This window comes from Callionymus lyra, chromosome 19, assembly GCF_982586985.1.
Source record: "Callionymus lyra chromosome 19, fCalLyr1.hap1.1, whole genome shotgun sequence".
In the NCBI taxonomy this organism is placed as follows: Eukaryota; Metazoa; Chordata; class Actinopteri; order Syngnathiformes; family Callionymidae; genus Callionymus; species Callionymus lyra.
This window is the reverse complement of record NC_141836.1, coordinates 11,574,981-11,592,983: the sequence shown is the minus strand read 5'-3', so window position 1 is coordinate 11,592,983 and position 18,003 is coordinate 11,574,981. Positions and strand designations below refer to the sequence as shown.

The 18,003-nt window shown below is 39.5% G+C and overlaps 1 protein-coding gene across 1 annotated transcript; it reads left to right on the top strand.

The window, feature by feature from the left end:
* The first annotated feature begins 63 nt into the window (after positions 1-63).
* Positions 64-17,345, top strand: fam120c (family with sequence similarity 120 member C). The gene is made up of 17 exons (XM_087780685.1): positions 64-1,457; positions 3,771-4,017; positions 4,095-4,177; positions 6,033-6,161; positions 6,664-6,766; positions 6,828-6,901; positions 7,412-7,680; positions 8,575-8,737; positions 8,808-8,891; positions 8,969-9,137; positions 9,269-9,518; positions 9,901-10,015; positions 10,466-10,675; positions 10,776-11,013; positions 11,089-11,224; positions 11,288-11,351; positions 11,448-17,345. Exons 1-17 carry the CDS (start codon positions 915-917, stop codon positions 11,700-11,702), a joined length of 3,132 nt encoding a protein of 1,043 aa, XP_087636811.1. The 5' UTR covers positions 64-914; the 3' UTR covers positions 11,703-17,345.
* The last annotated feature ends 658 nt before the right edge of the window (positions 17,346-18,003 follow it).

Here is an 18,003-nt window from a genome sequence, read left to right as displayed (position 1 = left end):
TACACCTCCCATGTCGCCGCCTGCCGCGTCATCCCCCGCCTCCTCCTTCCTCCTCCCCTCTCGCTCCGCTGGGCCGCGAGGAAGTCGCAAGATGGCCGATGTCGCTTGGAAGTAATGTTACCCTCCGCAACATGAAGCCGTGAGTGTAGAAGACAGCGAGGGAGGCACCGACGGGCTTTTCTTTTTCTTTTCTTTTAGTTACTTTCATTTTATTTCGTCAAACATCCATCTTTGACGTGTTTTCGGGGGAGTTGTCGCCGGGATACCATTGCCTGCTAACAGGAGCTAGACTTAACTGTCAAGCTCTTCGGTTTGTTTATAGTGGATTTTTTGGGGTTTTTTTTAACAACATTTCCGCCGCTAGCAACAGAATACACGTCAAATGTTTTCGGCGTTTTTTTTGCCACATTATCTGCGCGTTGTCCGCCATTAAGCCATTGCGCTGCTAACTAATGCGCAGTAACACGTCTAGTTCATGTGCACTTAAGTTAAATATTAATAAGTTGATAATATCACTTGACTAAGTCTGTGATTTATCTTTAAAAAAAAAAAAAAGAGGAGATATTTTTAATATAAAAAGGCCGACATTATGTGTGCAGGAAATGCGGTGAACTTTCTCTGGTAGCAACACTGGCCTTGCTGGAATCTGACCAAAAAAAAAAAAAGCCCACTAAGATGGACACCTAACTGATCAAAGTGACCAAAAACCGGAGTTTGCATCTCACTCTCCCACACACAAGAAATAGATCCACATCCCTGGGCTGTGGAGCCTCCAGTTATTTTAGCACTTCAGAGACGGTTAGCTCGCCCCTCCGCTAGCTACAGTCTCGCCCCGACATCCCATCGCAACCACGGCGTACAGAACCTACTCCGAGCCCGCGCCCGGCCAGACCCACCGGCTGAACAACACCATCATGGGGGTGCAGGGCTTCCAGGAGTATCTGGAGAAACGGTGTCCCGGGGCGGCGGTCCCCGTGGACCTGCTCAAGCTCGCCCGCACCACGGCCCGGCAGCCCTCCCATCACCCTCACCACCCTCACCACCATCATCCTCCTCCACACCATCATCCACATCATCACCATCATCCCGGGCCCATGCCTCCCCCGCCCGCCAGGATCCTGATCGACGCGGACTCCGGCCTCCAGCGCCTCTACGGGGGCTACCAGACGGACTGGGTGTGCGGCGGCGAGTGGACCGCGATGCTGGGCTACCTAGCCGCCCTGTCTCAGGCCTGCCTGTACCAGGGTGGCCTGGAGCTGGTGGTGGTTTTCAACGGCACGCTGGGGAAGGAGCGCTGGCCCGAGTGGGCGCGGCGAGCGCAGGGCCAGCGGCAGACGGCACAGCTGATAGTCAACCACGTCGGCAGCAAGGCCACCCCGCCTCCCCGGGCATGGTTCTTGCCCCCCGCCTGCCTCAGCCACTGCGTCCGCCTGGCCATGTTCCGCTTCCGAGTGAGGGTGAGTCGAGCCGGTGTATTTCTGACAATATAACTGCTATTATTTATATTTCGAATGCAGTATTTCCATGTACTAACAAGTTGTGAATTTTGATGATGGTGACACTTGTTTATTTAAAGGCTGCATTCACTAGAACTTTTGTACATATTAAAAGAATGTGGGAAGTAACTTTTTGGAAAAGTCTGACACAACAAATTATAAATATAACTCTCTTTAAACTAAGGTATAAATGAGTACATGGAAGAGGAAGTGTGGTAACTGAGGATGAGGAAGGATACAGCTAGAAAGAAAATAGTCTTATATTTATTTATTTTGTACTTGGCACCTCAAGAATATCCCATGTTGTGTTTAAAACACTGGCAATACAAGTCTCTAATTCTGATATTGCAATACAATCGGTATATATGTACGGGTGTAATAATGTTGTATTATGTGTAATTTTATGGACATCTCCATAGTATATGTATATATTATACTATAACAACAATTTGGCAACTACTAGCTACTCCAATGGCACCTTGTGACCCAAAGGGCTTCTATATATATATATATATATATATATACATACATACATAATCACAATTTTCATTCTTCAATAATAAGTGTGCAGCCTACTCCCATCAGTATGTGTGAATGGCTGTAAAAAGCACTACCGAATTTCCCCTCGCGGGACTAATAAGGGATTCTAAAAAAAAAAAAAAAAAAATACCCAATGGGGAGATAGAAAGGAAACACAAAATAAGGTGCAAGAAAACTTTTTTTGGAACAGTCTGTGTACTCAACAAATTATAAATATAACTCTCTTTTAAAGTAAGGTATAAATGAGTATATGGAAGAGGAAGCGTGGTAACTGAGGATGAGGAAGGCTACATCTAGAAAGAGAATAGGCTTGATTTTTTTTTTTTTTTTCAGGCTTTTATTCTGTACTGGCACCTCAAAAATATCTCATGTTGTTTTTATAACACTGGCAATACAAGTTTCTGATTCGGATATTGCAATATAATTAGTATTTGGTATATTATGTGTAATTCTATGGACATCTACATAGTATATGCATATATTACACTATAACAACAGTTTGGCAACTACTAGCTACTCCAACAGCACCTTGTCACCCGAAGGGCTACCATTAGTTTGTTACACACTATTGAAATTACTTTATATATATATATATATATATATATATATATATAATCACCATTTTCATTCTTCAATAATACCCAATGGGGAGATAGAAAACATTTTTTTGAACAGACTTTGTGTCCATGTGTCTACATTGGTAAGACCTGTTCTACAATATAAATCAGGAGTTTGACCTGAAGGGGGAACAAATTATAAATATAACTCTCTTTAAACTAAGGTATAAATGAGTACATGGAAGAGGAAGCGTGGTAACTGAGGATGAGGAAGGATACATCTAGAAAGAAAATAGTCTTATATTTATTTATTTTGTACTGGCACCTCAAGAATATCCCATGTTGTGTTTAAAACACTGGCAATACAAGTTTCTAATTCAGATATTGCAATGGAATTAGTATATGGTGTATATATATATATATATATATATAAGGGTATAATAATGTTGTATTATGTGTAATTTTATGGACATCTCCCTAGTATATGCATGTATTATACTATAACAACAATTTGGCAACTACTAGCTACTCCAACGGAACCTTGTGACCCGAAGGGTTACCATCAGTTTGTTGCACACTATTGAAATTACTTGATATAAATGTATACTGTCCATATATATATATATATATATATATATATAAAATAAATAAATTACAATTTCAATTATTTTTTAATAACACCCAATGGGGAGATAAAAAGGAAGCACAAAATAAGTTGCATGAAAACTTTTTTTTGAACAGACTTTGTGTCCATGTGTCTACATTGGTAAGACGTGTATATAGAGTGTGACCTGAAGGGCTACCATCAGTTTGTTAGAATAAAATAAGTGTAGACAGTTTTTTAGTTTTACTTTTACATAACAAAAGACTAATTCAGTGTTTTGTCCTTTTCTTTTGCCTTATTTTTATTTGTAATTTTATTCGTATGTACAAAAGTTTAAAAATGTTTTACATATTCAAAAATAAAATTCATTCATTCATTGGTTAATGCAAATCGAACTAGATCTAAATCTCTTTTCACCGGCAAGGAAAATTGTTAACTTGCAGATTTTCTCCTGACACTTACAAATGTGCTCTTGAAAATCTTCTCAAATATTTAATTGATTATATCATGACATGAGTCACAACTATATGTCACATTTCTTAAAATAACATTTATTGTGTTGACCTCCTTCAGGTTGTGCAGACTTTGGAGGACCATCACCAAGAAGTGCTGTCCCTCTACCGGGACTACGGATTTGCTGGCCTGATTGCTCAAGATTCCGAGTTTGCCCTCTGCAACGTACCTGCCTACTTCTCCTCTCATGCACTCAAACTGAGTTGGAACGGCAAGAATCTAACCACACACCAATACTTGCTGTCTGAGGCTGCACGGCAGCTTGGACTCAAGATACAACATCTTCCCTGCTTTGCTGCTCTTTTGGGTGAGGGACAATGGAACCCACAAATGACATGTTCGACACATGGTGAAACACACGATTGTCCTATTTCTCTCTCCCAGGAAATCATATTCTACCTGATGAAGACCTGGCTGCCTTCCACTGGAGCCTGCTGGGACCAGAACACCCTCTTGCTTCTCTAAAGGTATCTGGGGAAATGTTTGTTCTATTAACAGAAATGGTCAATTTTAACAAAATATAAAAACCGTCACGGTCACATTTTTGTGGTGAAAGTTTCTTAAATGGGTGTGTGGTGACAGGAGTGAGTGAGTTTCTCTTTCTATTGAGACTAACTAGGTTATGGTTTAACAAATTAAATAAATTGAGCCAACAACCCTCACTTAAAGCTAATTAATTGCAATTGATATTACTATACAAATAAATTGGTGACACTCACACACAAAAAACACAAAACTCCTGCTGCTGATGTAAATATTATTGTATAAAAATATGTAATTTTCTGTTCAAGCGATGCAAAAGCCAAACCAGTTTGGCTTAAAATTATTGGAACTACAGGCTAATTCCTCCCTTCAATCCAGTGAGTAATTTATGTGGGTGGTGTATTATTAAGTTCAATGTGGCAATGCTTTAAACAGCTCTGGGTAGTTTTGGGTAACTTCATATTTTTGTACTTAAATAACTTGTGATGACACATCAACTTAAAACTAGTTGAATGACTCGTATACCGTGACTTCAGCGTTTTTTATTTTCACTTTAAAAGTTCTTGGGGATGGTGTAAACATGCTACATATCGCGCTGGTTGTGGTGGGCTAATTATGAAACAAAGTACAAAGTTAAAGTTATGTTATTTACAAAGCCGTCATAACGCACATCATATTTCATTATCCACAATCTGAGTCATTACCTCATCGATATCCATCCTTCATTCAGCCAATGGAAGCCTGGAAACAGAAAAATTCGTCCAACTGCTGCCAACCGGGACATGGCAACTTTTGCAATGTTTAGCAAGTGCTCATGGGAAATGTGGTCTTCAAAAAGAAAACCATTTCAATCAGTATTTGATTGTCCTTTCCAAATTAACCACTGCTCAGCCATAAAAAATATTTATTACTCAGCGCTATCTTAAATACATCCAAAACCAATTAGTTTTCCAGTTGATCAAATGCTTACACAATAAAAGGACATGTGCAGAACAATGATGACGTTGCAGCTGAGGTGGCTTTTTACCTCGACTTGTCGCCAGTTTAACAAATGTCATCTTTAAATAGTTTGTCTCTGTTTTTATTCGTTATTGGTATTATGGCTTTATGTGCACAGCTAAGGGGCAGTCTTTGCTCTTGGAAGTTTTAATCTATGCTTGCTTGCTGTGTCAAAGAATGGTGCAACAAAATGGTGGTGGTTTTTAAAATGATATTATAATATGTTTGTTTGGGGATATTGCTTTAGACTTCATATCTGTGTCTGTCTCCTTGTCAATATCTAAAGCCACATCGGTATATATATCCCAGCCCTAACGAAAGCCCACTTGGTGACCATCGATTTGCCCAGAGGGGAGACGGAATATTAAACTAGCAGAGGATTTATGATTGAAGACAGTGTTCCACTAAAAGTGCCAGAGACATGTGACACTGCTGTGAATGCAGCTCTTCAATAAAAAACAATGAATGGCCAACTTATTTTGACAAACGTCACAGAAAAATATTTGTCTCCACAAATCTATTTTAGTAGTCTTTTCAGTCTAACATCTACTACCCAATACCAAGACAGTTCATCATTATCAGTTCCCATTTTAACATTTAGTATTTGTAGATCACTAAAAAAATAGTATTTTAAAATTAGCTAACAGTCCAGCAAAGTGCAGGTACCCCTGCTTTACAATACATTTAATTATTTATGCATTTGTTTCTTTTTTAACAACATACATTTACATTTGTTTGAAATATCTGGAAAGTCTCAAGTTTGTTCAAATGATGAATCCTTACGGTCTACATGGCTCCATATGAATTATACCTGTGTATTGAATCTTTATTTGTTCTCAGGTGCGAGCCCACCAGTTGGTGTTGCCACCATGTGAGGTGGTGATTAAAGCTGTGTCGGACTACGTCTCCTCCATCAAAGACCTGGGAAATCTCGACGCCATTGCCAGGGATGTCTTCAAGCAATCCCAGGTGGGTCCAGCGCAGCATTCTGTCGACTATTTGTTTTTGTTCTCCCCTGACTTTTCATAAGTTCCCTCCCTTCACTTTTGTTTCTTTTTACAGTCTTTAAAATTACAGATATTTGGTGAATCTTAACGGTGTACAGCAATGAGTGTTTGTGTGTAGATAGATAGATAGATAGATAGATAGATAGATAGATAGATAGATAGATAGATAGATAGATAGAACTTTATTGATCTCCTTAGGGAAATTGTTTTTCCAAATAGCAATACATAGCAATACAGACAATAATTCATAAATATAAAAATAAGAACAGGAACAAAGTGTCAGTACTACTGGATGTATCTGTATTACTGTAGATGTTGGTGTTTGTGTGTAAACACAAAAGTGTAGTCTATTTAAAACTGTCTATTCAAATATTGATTATTCTATGTTTATCAATGTTGACAATACTATTCTTGTTTTCCCATGCAATACCAACTGAACCTTAATTATCTTTGCTGTCTTTCAGTCACGCATGGAGGATAAGGTGATCCGATTCAAGAAAGCTGTGGAATATTTCTCGGCTTCCTCCAAACCACGCTCTCCCAGCGTGGGGCCTTCAAACTTCATTCGTGAGTCTCCCATTTGCTGAGGCAAGATGGCAAGGGATCCTAAAATGTTGTTGTTGCACAGTACCTGGGTTTGGACCCATGCCATTCGCTGGACCACCTGGCCATATGGGACCTATGCTGCCTGGCAGGAATCAGGTAGATTATTAAGACTTTACATATTCAGAAATTGTAAAAGATGTTTGTTATTACGGCAATGTTTGAACAAAAGGCTTTATGATTAAAAAAGAATATGTTTTGGGGACAAAAAGCAATTGCATTATCGAAACCAGATTTTTTTATTTGCCTATCTGCCTTCTGTGGGTTTGTTTGGGTGCTTGAAATCCTTGAAAGTACTTTTTCAAGGTTTAATAAATACCTAAAGGAAGTGAGTGGAGAATGCTTACGTGCAGGGATGTAGCTATTACAATAAACATTAGCTGTAGAATATGAATCTAAATCATGGCTAACAAGGTGCCCAAACCTTGCTACATTTAATTAGCTCTATCGGACGGCTGAACACAGCAATCTTCTTATTGAATTAGGTTAAGGGCCCTTGTTAGATTATGTTTGATGCTCTGGGAATCTGTCTGTTGTTTCCTGGTTGCCTTGGTGAAGGCTTTTTCCTTTTTTTAAATGTTCACTGGTTACTTTCTCCCTCCACATCAGGCCCCCCCGCCGCAGGGACCGGGCTTTAAGCCACCGTATTCAAATGCTCCGTATGGACCTGGGTCTGCCCACATGTACCAGAACCCACCACCACATGACTGTAACAATTCACTGACGGACAAAATTGGCTTCTCTGACTGGTCAGCTCCATATGATTCCTCTCAGGGAGGGAGTCGGTTACCAAATCACCACACAGAAACTCAGTCTGGACCATCTCCTTCTCCCTCCTCGTCATCAGACGGAGATGAGCCCAACGACAACAATGCAAAGTAGGACACAAAAGTGTTTTTCCGAGTGTTTTCATAGAAAATGTTTTGATTTAGTTTTTATTTATTTTTTGGGAAAATAGAGCTTCAATTGTTTTTTCACTGAAATTGTGATTGGATGTTCTCGATAAAAATATTTACTTTCATTTTCACAATAAAAAATACCTTAAATTCGATTTTCAGATTAAGTAAAAAATTATATTTACTTGAATTTATTTCACTCAATAACATTAACTATTTGACACGGTGTTCTTGGCAAGTCAGCTGGCCATGGTCTAAGTGTGTTCGATGTCTTTGTAAATGCAAGGCGGCATTGTATGGAAGTATTTCAGTACCATTAGAATATTGAATAATTAAATATAACATTTTAAAGTTTAAAAATGTTGAATTTTTTTTTTTTTTTTTACATTTTGTACCAGCTTTTTGATCGAACTTGCAGCCAATCAATGTTTGCACATTTTCATATTGAGTCAAAACGTCTAGTTTAGATTTAGAAAAGTTATTTTTGAATTAAAACCAATTAAATTATTGTAATTAAAATATCGAACTCTGTTTTAGAAAAAAAAAAAAGTAATTTAAATAATATTCAATTTTTTTTAAATTAAGTTTTTTTTTTTTTTTTATAAAACCCATCATTTTAGAAAATATTACATTCAGTTATTCCAAAAAAAATTATTCTTAAGATAAACATTAGAATAAAAACGATTCAGAGTTTTAACAGAAATTTTGAAATTCAATAATTAAATATTCCGATGGCACTGATTTGTTCATCATCAGAACATCATGATTGTGTCCAGAGTCTAGAGAAAAAATGTCCTTAATGTATATATTTACATATTTGCTTCATTTTTGAAGGAACTGGATGAATCTAAGGAATACACGTTTTTTTTCTTTCAGCCATTTGACAGACAAGTCTTCTCATTGGGAGGACCCTGCTGGTCAAGGGGGCCCTGGCCATGGGGAGGAGACCCACGGCAACGGAAGTGGCTCAAACATTCCGTCATTGTTGTCTATGGCCACTCGAAGCCACATGGACATAACTACACCTCCGCTGCCTCAGGTTTAGTATTTTGTGTTGAACAAACTTGTTGTCTAGGATGAAGAAGACACTCACATGCATGTGTTTGCAGGTTAGTGCTGAGGTTCTTCGTGTCGCTGAACACAGACACAGAAGAGGACTGATGTACCCACAGATTTACCATATTTTGACAAAGGTGAAACGGTTATTGATCCCTAGTTAATGTTTTCTGTGCTGTTTTGTACTTACTTTTGCTCTGACCAAACTCATCAGGGTGAAATGAAAATGCCAGTGTGTATAGAAGACGAGTCCTCCGACCTGCCTCCTGCCTCTCTGCTGTTCCGTGGTGCCAGACAATATGCTTACGGTGTTCTCTTCAGCCTGGCTGAAACCCATCGGCGTATGGAGAGGCTTTCCATTCGGAAAAGGGCTCCTTTAGAAGGTAACTTGAAGTGTTATTGTCAATCCTCCTACGTTAATAGTAGAGAATTTGAACGATAAACTAAGAATTGTTTTGGAATGTCGTTCACCATCACGTACGTTCCAGACCTTGACCTTTCCTCTGTATTCCAGTTCCTCCTGTAATAGTTAAAGAGTGGAGCAGCAGCAAAGCCAAGTCAGCACTGACACCTGAGCTAGTACCAGCCATGTGTTTCCGAGAGTGGACCTGTCCGAACCTGCGACGCCTATGGTTGGGCCGTGCCAGCGAGGACCGCTCCAGGAGGACCAGAGCCTTCCTAGCCTGCCTTCGATCTGACTGCCCTGCCCTCCTCAACCCTGCACATGTCCCACAACACCTGCTGCTCATGTGCTGTGTCCTCAGGTATTGAGGTTTATATTATTTATTTTATTTTTTAAGTGAAAATGCAATTATTTTTATTTTCTTTATTTTTTTAGTGTTGGCTAAAAACTTCTCCTAAGTGTGCTTCAGATGATTTAAGAGTATGCCCAAATAACAATATATTCATCAACATGGTGGACTGAAAACACTTGACTTAAAACTGCACATAGTAGTTTTTGTAGCATTTTGTACTGTAATATTGGAAAATCAAACGTCATTAGCACTTTGAATTTAAAAAAAAATAAATCAAAAGGATTCAATTTGATGCTTATTCTAGTTTATTTTATTTTATTTTTAAACCAAATGTATATTTGCATGGTTGACATTTAATTATTTCTTTCTCTTTGAAAATGTTCCATGTCAGGTATATGATGCAGTGGCCAGGAGCACGGATTCTACAGAGGCATGAGCTGGATGCCTTCCTGGCCCAGGCGGTTTCAAATCAGCTTTATGAACCAGACCAACTACAAGAGCTCAAGGTACCAATGAACACATGATGATTAAAGAGAGGGAGAGCAAAGCTGTGATTTTGGTTTTAACAATAAAAAGCCTGACACTTCTTAGTCTTTATTCTATTTTAGTAAAGCTTCTACTGACTCACGAGATTGTAACTCGTGTAACTTAAAATGGTACGATCCATTTTTTTCTGTTTTGTAGGGCATGTATGGGAGGAACTAATGCAATCCATTTAATATCAAAAAGAAAACGATTTTTTTTTGGCATACAAATAATAAATGTTACAAGCTTCATCTAAGGATAAGTTGAGATCCAGGCACATCTGTATTCCAAAAGCCTTAAACAGAAGTATTTAGTCAAGAAACTAAAAAAGTAGATTTTTTTTTTCATTTCTTGTTATTTCAGGATAATTTATTTTTATATAAAGTGTTGTTGCCTGAATGTCTTATTTTATTTATTTATTTCAAATGAAGGTGGAGAAGGTCGATGCTCGGGGTGTGCAGCTTGCTGCTCTGTTCATGGCTGGCGTGGACACGGCGCTGTTCATCAATGATGTCTGTGGTCAGCCCTTGCCGTGGGAGCACTGCTGTCCGTGGGGATTCTTCGACGGAAAACTGTTCCAGAGTAAACTCTCACGTGCTGCACGCGATCGTGCGGCTCTGCTGGACATGTGCGAGGGTCAGGTATGAAACTTTTATGTAATCTGTTTCTATCATCACAGTATTTTAAATAAACATACAAAGTAATTGGCCTTTTTTTATCTCTCACCACTCTTTAATGCAGGAGGAGCTCGTGTCAAAAGTTGAGAAGATGCGCCAGGCCATTCTGGAGGGAATAAACCTCTCGCGTCCGCCTCCTCCACCTCCTCTTCCACCTCCTGCCTTCCTCCCGCCAACTATGGTGCCCCCATTTTACCCAATGCCTCCACTCTACCCACCGCGCCCCATGGGCGCCATGCCACCTCATCACCACCCTCATCATCCTCACCACCCAATGCCACACAGACCAAGAGCTTTCCCAGGTACTGTGACCTTGACACAAGTCCGTTCACACCTGAAATTTGTGAATTAAAATGTATATATTTTTTAATAATCAGGTATCCAGTCCATTCCACCCCAGGGGGGGAAACTGGAAATTGCAGGAATGGTTGTTGGCCAATGGGCTGGAAACAAACCAATTCGTGGGAGGGGAGGTTTTAACATGCAGGTGGTCTCGGTGGGAGCAGGAAAAGGGTAAGTGATAATCTGTTTTAAACCTCTCCAGCAAATGTGTTTGAAACCATATGTCCTCTTCAGAAGAGGTAAAGAGATTCCTACCAAACTTCGAGGAGGAAAAAAGGCAGTGGCTGGCAGATCACAGGTGTGACTCTCTTCAGTTATTTCAGCCTATAGAGTTGTCGTTATCGTTCTTTTCTACATCTAATCCTGCTGAACTCTTTTTTCCTGTGGCTCCCAGATGTCGCCTCCCCCATCCAGTAGTTCCCCAAAGCCCTCAGATGAAGCAGGACCCCTGCCCGAGGTAGCAATTCAGCAGCTGAATGGCGGCTCGGCTGTGTCTGCCATCGGCCAGCCCTTAGAGCTGGCCCCCCTGGTCCAGCCAATCCCATGTGCCTTAGCCAGCAGAGACAACCAATCTGAAGGGGTGGAAGTGGAGCCCCCTTGTTGCCTTGACGACTGCCCAGCCGATGGAGCGTTACAGACGGAAGAGTGATCGCGTCCTTGCCAGGATGCAATGCTGTGAGAATCATCTGTGTTCGACGGCCTTTCCCTGTTTTTGGGCTCTGCTTGCTGACTGTGCACATTACCACACAGAGCAAAGACTGCTGGGAGGATTCATCACGATTCCTCGGCTGCTCTTTGTGGTAAACTTCAGTGGTCAGTACCCAGGGCAGTGAAATCCCTTTTAGTTTTCTTATGTGGTTTTACATTGTTTTATAAGAGGTTTTACCTTCGAGTCTTTAAGTGCCCCAACCTTAAAAAACCCAGATTCTCCCAAATAGTGAGTAAAACAAATGAGCTTAAAGCTTCACCTACATAATCACCTGACCCACGAAAGTCCTTCTGTATTGCATACCTGCATGGTTTGCGTTTTTCTTTTCTTTTTTTTATTCTGTCCCATTGTATCTGCACAAGGATGTTATTTCGTGAGTGCTGTGACTGATTGGATGTGGTTTCCATGGTTCCAGCTTCTAAAGCCGTGTCGCCCTGGGCGGTACTTTTTTTTTCGGTTGGTCCGAGTTGATGTGATCTCTCTTGTAAAGTCCGACGTACATGAGTGCAGAGGGCAACTCTAGAGTTGAACTCTTCATGTGTGAAAATTTAGACAAAGACGTGCACACCCCCCAAACCCCCTGCGCCCTTTCATGCACACCCTAGTGGCTAGTTTTACTGCCAAACATGGTGTGTTTTGACATTTACTTAAATCCTGCCCCCTTATATTTTTGGCCATTTATCACTGTAGCAATTCTGCACAGTGCTGGTATAAGCTTGCAATCTTTACTTTGATGCTAGTAGCATGGCCAACAGCTAAGCTGTGCTAAAAACCCACCAAAATTTATGCACCTTAAGCCCTTAACGTATGCAAGTTTTTACCCTTTTCTCCTTTTAAAGTGCATATTATATTTCCCTCCTCCTTATCCCTTTCTCCCAAAGCTTTGATTGTACTCTTCCAACAGAAGCACTTAATGTTGTATTTAAATATATTGAACCTGAATTTGCCCCTACAGAGCGGAGTCAAGTCTGAGGTGGGCTTTCCCCTGCACCTAGAATCACGGTGGCCCCCCGCCGGGCCACGTGAACAAAGCCAGAGATCTATTTGTGAGACGTCAGAATGTGAATAGAGTGGTTTCACATTAAGAGGCACATTGTTTAAAATACATGTAAAACCACACTGGAAAGTCCTCTACCAGGTGATTCAGGATATGAAAAAAAAGATGAAATTGCGAGGCACCTTTTTAGTAGTCGAGGCCAAAAAAAAAGTAAACTATTGATGCCCAGCAAGTGATGGAAATGAATGTTGACGGTAGATACTGCCAGCCCGAGCAGATGAACCTGACGTTCACAAAGAAATGTTGCTATAAGCTAAATGGACTCCTGACTTGATTCAAAATGAGTTAATCCCAAAGTGGCTTGGCTTGCCCCTTTAGGCAGCCACTGATCTATATATATAGATATATATAAATACACACAGTATATAAGTGGGGAGCCAACAAAATCTGAAAGATCCCTCCACCATTGAGTGATGATAATATAACGTCGTCTATAGCCTAGTGTTTGGAACTGCAGAGCCGCTGTGTATCTCTTTAGATCAACTACATGCACTCCTCAGCCCTGACGGACCTGGCATGACCGGGGCCCACACTCAAATGGTTCTGAATTATATCGCAGGACAGACCAAGAACACTATAATGCCAATTCATTTTTCAAGAGTTTGGGGAAATGAGACGCACAGCAGGCATAAATCTGATGGAGAAAATGAAAATTGTCAACACTTGCCAATCGTAGAAGGTCACAGTTTAATGGTGAGTTCACACCAAACTACACATAGTAGTCCCCGAGTGGTTGTTTGTTTCTCACGGCAAAACTTGCTGTAGCTTAAATAATAGGTCAAACTGCTGGGGGTTGGTGGGTCTTATGTCAGTGGAGAGTCAAAATGGCAGATCGTAGCGGCAGTATTAAATCTTTAATGTGAAAGTATGGAAACATGACTTGGACTAACGTCTCTTGGTCCATCGGATCCTTAAGAGGAGCTATCGTCTTGTTGAATCGCTTCATATTTTTGCTTTGTCTTGTTAAATTTCCCGCGCTCTGCACGCGTGAATGTAAGATCTGGCCTCTGATTGGTTAAGTCACCGTAAATTTTTTCGTCTCGCTACAGATGTTGTGTTGTGAGACCAGGTCGCTGCAAATGTGTTGCATCCCTTAATTCCCATATTATAGCGCAAATGTTGTTCAGATGGCTCCTCTACGACGATTGAACATGTAAGCCAGTCGTTTGGTGTGAACGCACCGTTGGACGGATTGAAAAGTTCTTATGGCCATTACCATTAAAATCTCTCAGAGATTCTGGATACTACTTAAAGAAAGAAATTGGCAAGAAACACTGGATTTTTCTGAACATTTTGATGACGTACGCTAACGTGCTAAATTGAAACTCGTTTTGAGGGCAAACAGAACCCCCAGTTTCTATGTAAATGTCCATGTAGTTGCGTCAGACATCCTTATGTTATAAGCACTTACCATGACGGTTTGAAAAACCGATCGTTGACCCAGGCGTGAGAGTATTGCCTGCACTTATCACAGAGCTGTTGTCACTTACAATTTCAACTTGTTAGCTGTTTTTCAATAGGGACTTAAACGTACGTCACTTTGATGTGATAGGAGTTTATAGGTTTAAGGGTAGGCTACAGTTTCAGGCTTTAAACAGGACTGCCATACTAAAGACACCAAGGACAATGCTTGAGAATATAGTTCCGCTGACCGTAATGCCGAGTCTAGAACTACTGAGGGTCACATACTTAACTGTTTTTCAACTTTTTGACATAGTATCAACGTGTTTTGCGGCAGAACATTGTTAGACGATGGCTTTTTTCGCGGCAAGACAGAGCAACGTCAACACCCTCTCTGCTTGCTCGACATTTACAGAGACGCACACACACACACGAAACACACACACCTTCTCAACAGAACATGTTCATTTGTTACCAGCAACATTCTCTCTGCTTTTGTGCTGAAGTGATTTTGTGCAGTTCCCAGTGGAGTGGTTGTCAGTTCATCAGAGATCGTTGGTAACACATTCTACTGACTGTCTTGAAAACTTGGATTTAGGATTTTACAGTCACATACATATACGCGCGCACACACACACACACATACACACATTTAGATGTAAAACCCTGAATTATAGATTAGCTAGTGTGGTAAAAATGTCACAGCAAATCAATGATGTAATGACCCTCTTCTGTCCCTCATTTGTTTTAGTTTTGATAGAAAATTGATCAGTGTTTTTTTAGCTTGTTGTTCCGACACCTCTCCTCGCCTCCCCCCCCTCTTTCTCTGCAATCTTTATTCACTTTTCTCAAATCTGTTGATTATTGTAGAGAACAAGCATCTCACACAGACTTGGACACATACTTTTATACACACAGACACACACACACACACACATACAGTTTCCACTCTTCAACTTCCTCTCAGCTTCTCCTTTAGCTTTAGAATAGTTTCTACTGGCTGTATTTTTCTCTTTGGGCTGCCCCCACCCCTTAATCAACCTAACTAACAGTCATGGTTATATTAACGTTAATACTCCAGTTCTGTGTGTATCCAGCCAGAAACTGGAAGTTGAAAAAAAAATCTGAAAAAATCAATTTTAATCAATTGTGAAAATGTGTTTTTTCTTTATACTTTTTAAATGTTAAAAATGTCTTCTAATCTAATCATTCTACCATTGCTTCAGTTAGAAATGAAATGTGCTTAGCCAACATAGAGATTTGAACCTTAATAACTGCGATTTTCCTTACCTATATTTTGTTAGAAAAACGTCATCGTTACATGTAATTATCGCCCGTAACCAATTGAAAAACCGTCTTCTGCACTATGTTGGATCATTACTTCCCTGAAGGTTACTCCACGGTTGACCCCTGGTCAATATAAGCTGAACTCGGCGTTCTTGCACAAATCCGCAATATATCTCTCGTGAACGCTGGAGCACCAAAGTACCCCTTAATATCCCCCTCCCGCATTTAAATATGTGAGCTATCCGACAAATAGATTATGTTTATTGACACTCCGGTTTCCGTGGAGATGAAGATGGATGGTGTTATGAGGTTGGTAGTAGACGTTGCCGAACATGTGTCTGAGAGGCACAACGTTTCCGCGAGGCCTTGTTAAGAAATGGTTTTCTTTCATTTGATAATTTTTTATGGATGAAATGAAGCTTGAACGAGTCCACATGCTCTTACCAGATCTACACTAAAGCACAGTTACACGTTTGTCAAGATTCTTCTTTATCAACCTGGGAGTTTTGTGCCCCGTTTTTTTTTTCTGCTTTTCACAACTTTTGCTTTTAAAGACTTAACTTTCATGCAGGTGTAAAGACATCGATGAAGGTTATTCATATTTTTAATTTTCTTTTTTAAAGGGCACGGAAATATATTCCAAAACAGCCTCTTAACCAGTCATTTGGAACCAAGTACAGCCGCCCCGTCTACACACGATGAGCCGAGTTTGTGGAAACATAAAAGTTGCTTATGCGGCGAGAAATTTGTTTTCACAACAAGTTGATCTTTAACAATGTCCAAAATTGATATCAAGAAAATAACTTATTAATAAACTTATAAATCTGCCGGTCTGTAAAAGCCCAAAATATACTACATGATTTATGTGTTCATGTCAAGACTGTTGTTGAGGCAGTGAAGTTAACTTTTTAACATTTTGTCCACAGGAATCATGAAAGTAGAATTCTCCATCTTGTTCTTTTTTAAGTCGTTTCCTGTATTGCTAAATCATGAATTATTGTAAAGCGAGATCAGTGTTTTTTTTGTCATTCAACGGTCTCAAATTGTGTCACAATTGAGGCCAAAACGATGAGAATTAATCTTCTAACAACTTTTTTTTTTTTGGCACAGTTAACCCTTTGTTACAGTCAAACTGTAAAGCAAATAAGAAATGATAAGTTGTGCAATATACTTTGGGCTTGATAGGGTAAAATGTTGTAAAGGACCAAAAGTCCCAGGAAATGAACTGTGCTTTATGTATTTTTGTCTCACCAAGAGAGGAGGAATCAACTGTGTTGTCTATTCTAGTCTATTTGGAGGATTGTCAAAGGATATTTTTGTGGTTTAAAGAAAAAAAAAAAAGGATCCCTATTCTTCCTCTCTCTACACTGCCACCAAAACAAACTATCCCCCCCCCTCACCTTGTTCTTGTTAGGTCAAGGTGCTCAAGAAACCCACATCGACCAAACATGCATTCAGCCACATGTATGCATGTAACCAAGTAACCACCCCCCCAAAAAGAAAATCTGTGCAGCAAAAAAAATTAAATATATAAATATATATATCCATAATGCTATTGTTATAGATCTATTATCGTCATTATCGCTGTTATAATTATGGTTGGTATAATTTGTCATCATTGTTAGCATTATGGAAGCACCAGACAGTTTGTTGAAAGATGAGGGAAAAAAAAGAAAGCTTTTTTTTTTTTTTTTTTAATTATTTGTCTGGCTGTTGGTCTGATCTCACAGAGCAAGGGGAGGAATGGTTCAGAAAGAGAAAAAGATGGCAGTCGCATTTGTACTGGTTGGGAAATGACTTACAGTGCTGAAATAAAATTTATTCTTTTAGTAAAAAAATGAAGTATTGTGTGCGCGCCTCTTTTTGTTGTTTCGGACATATTGTCTTTCAAAGAATTGCACATGAAGAAGTTTACAAATATATTTGTATTTAAAGTGAAGTAAAACAAACCTTTTCTTTGAATTCTATTTAAACTTTTCGTTACAATTCCGTGTTACTTATAATCCAAATGTTACTTTTACTTAAATGTATATGTAGTAAACATTCAATTAATTCAGGTGTTCTTTATTACATTTTTTTTTTTAAATATAAATATATACACACGCAACCTATTATTACTTTGTTGTCAGTGGAGTATTTCTTCATATTTTCTCCTAAATACCGACATTACTTTGATGGCCGTGGAGTATTTCTTCATATTTTCTCCTAAATACCGACATTACTTTGATGTCCGTGGAGTATTTCTTCATATTTTCTCCTAAATACCGACATTACTTTGATGGCCGTGGAGTATTTCTTCATATTTTCTCCTAAATACCGACATTACTTTGATGTCCGTGGAGTATTTCTTCATATTTTCTCCTAAATACCGACATTACTTTGATGTCCGTGGAGTATTTCTTCATATTTTCTCCTAAATACCGACATTACTTTGATGGCCGTGGAGTATTTCTTCATATTTTCTCCTAAATACCGACATTACTTTGATGTCCGTGG

Coding starts and splice junctions, on each gene's coding strand:
- fam120c (XM_087780685.1), top strand. CDS start 915: ATGGGGGTGCAGGGCTTCCAGGAGTATCTGGAGAAACGGTGTCCCGGG. Junction 10,676..10,775: donor TGGACATGTGCGAGGGTCAG/GTATGAAACTTT, acceptor TCTTTAATGCAG/GAGGAGCTCGTGTCAAAAGT. Junction 11,225..11,287: donor TCGGTGGGAGCAGGAAAAGG/GTAAGTGATAAT, acceptor TGTCCTCTTCAG/AAGAGGTAAAGAGATTCCTA.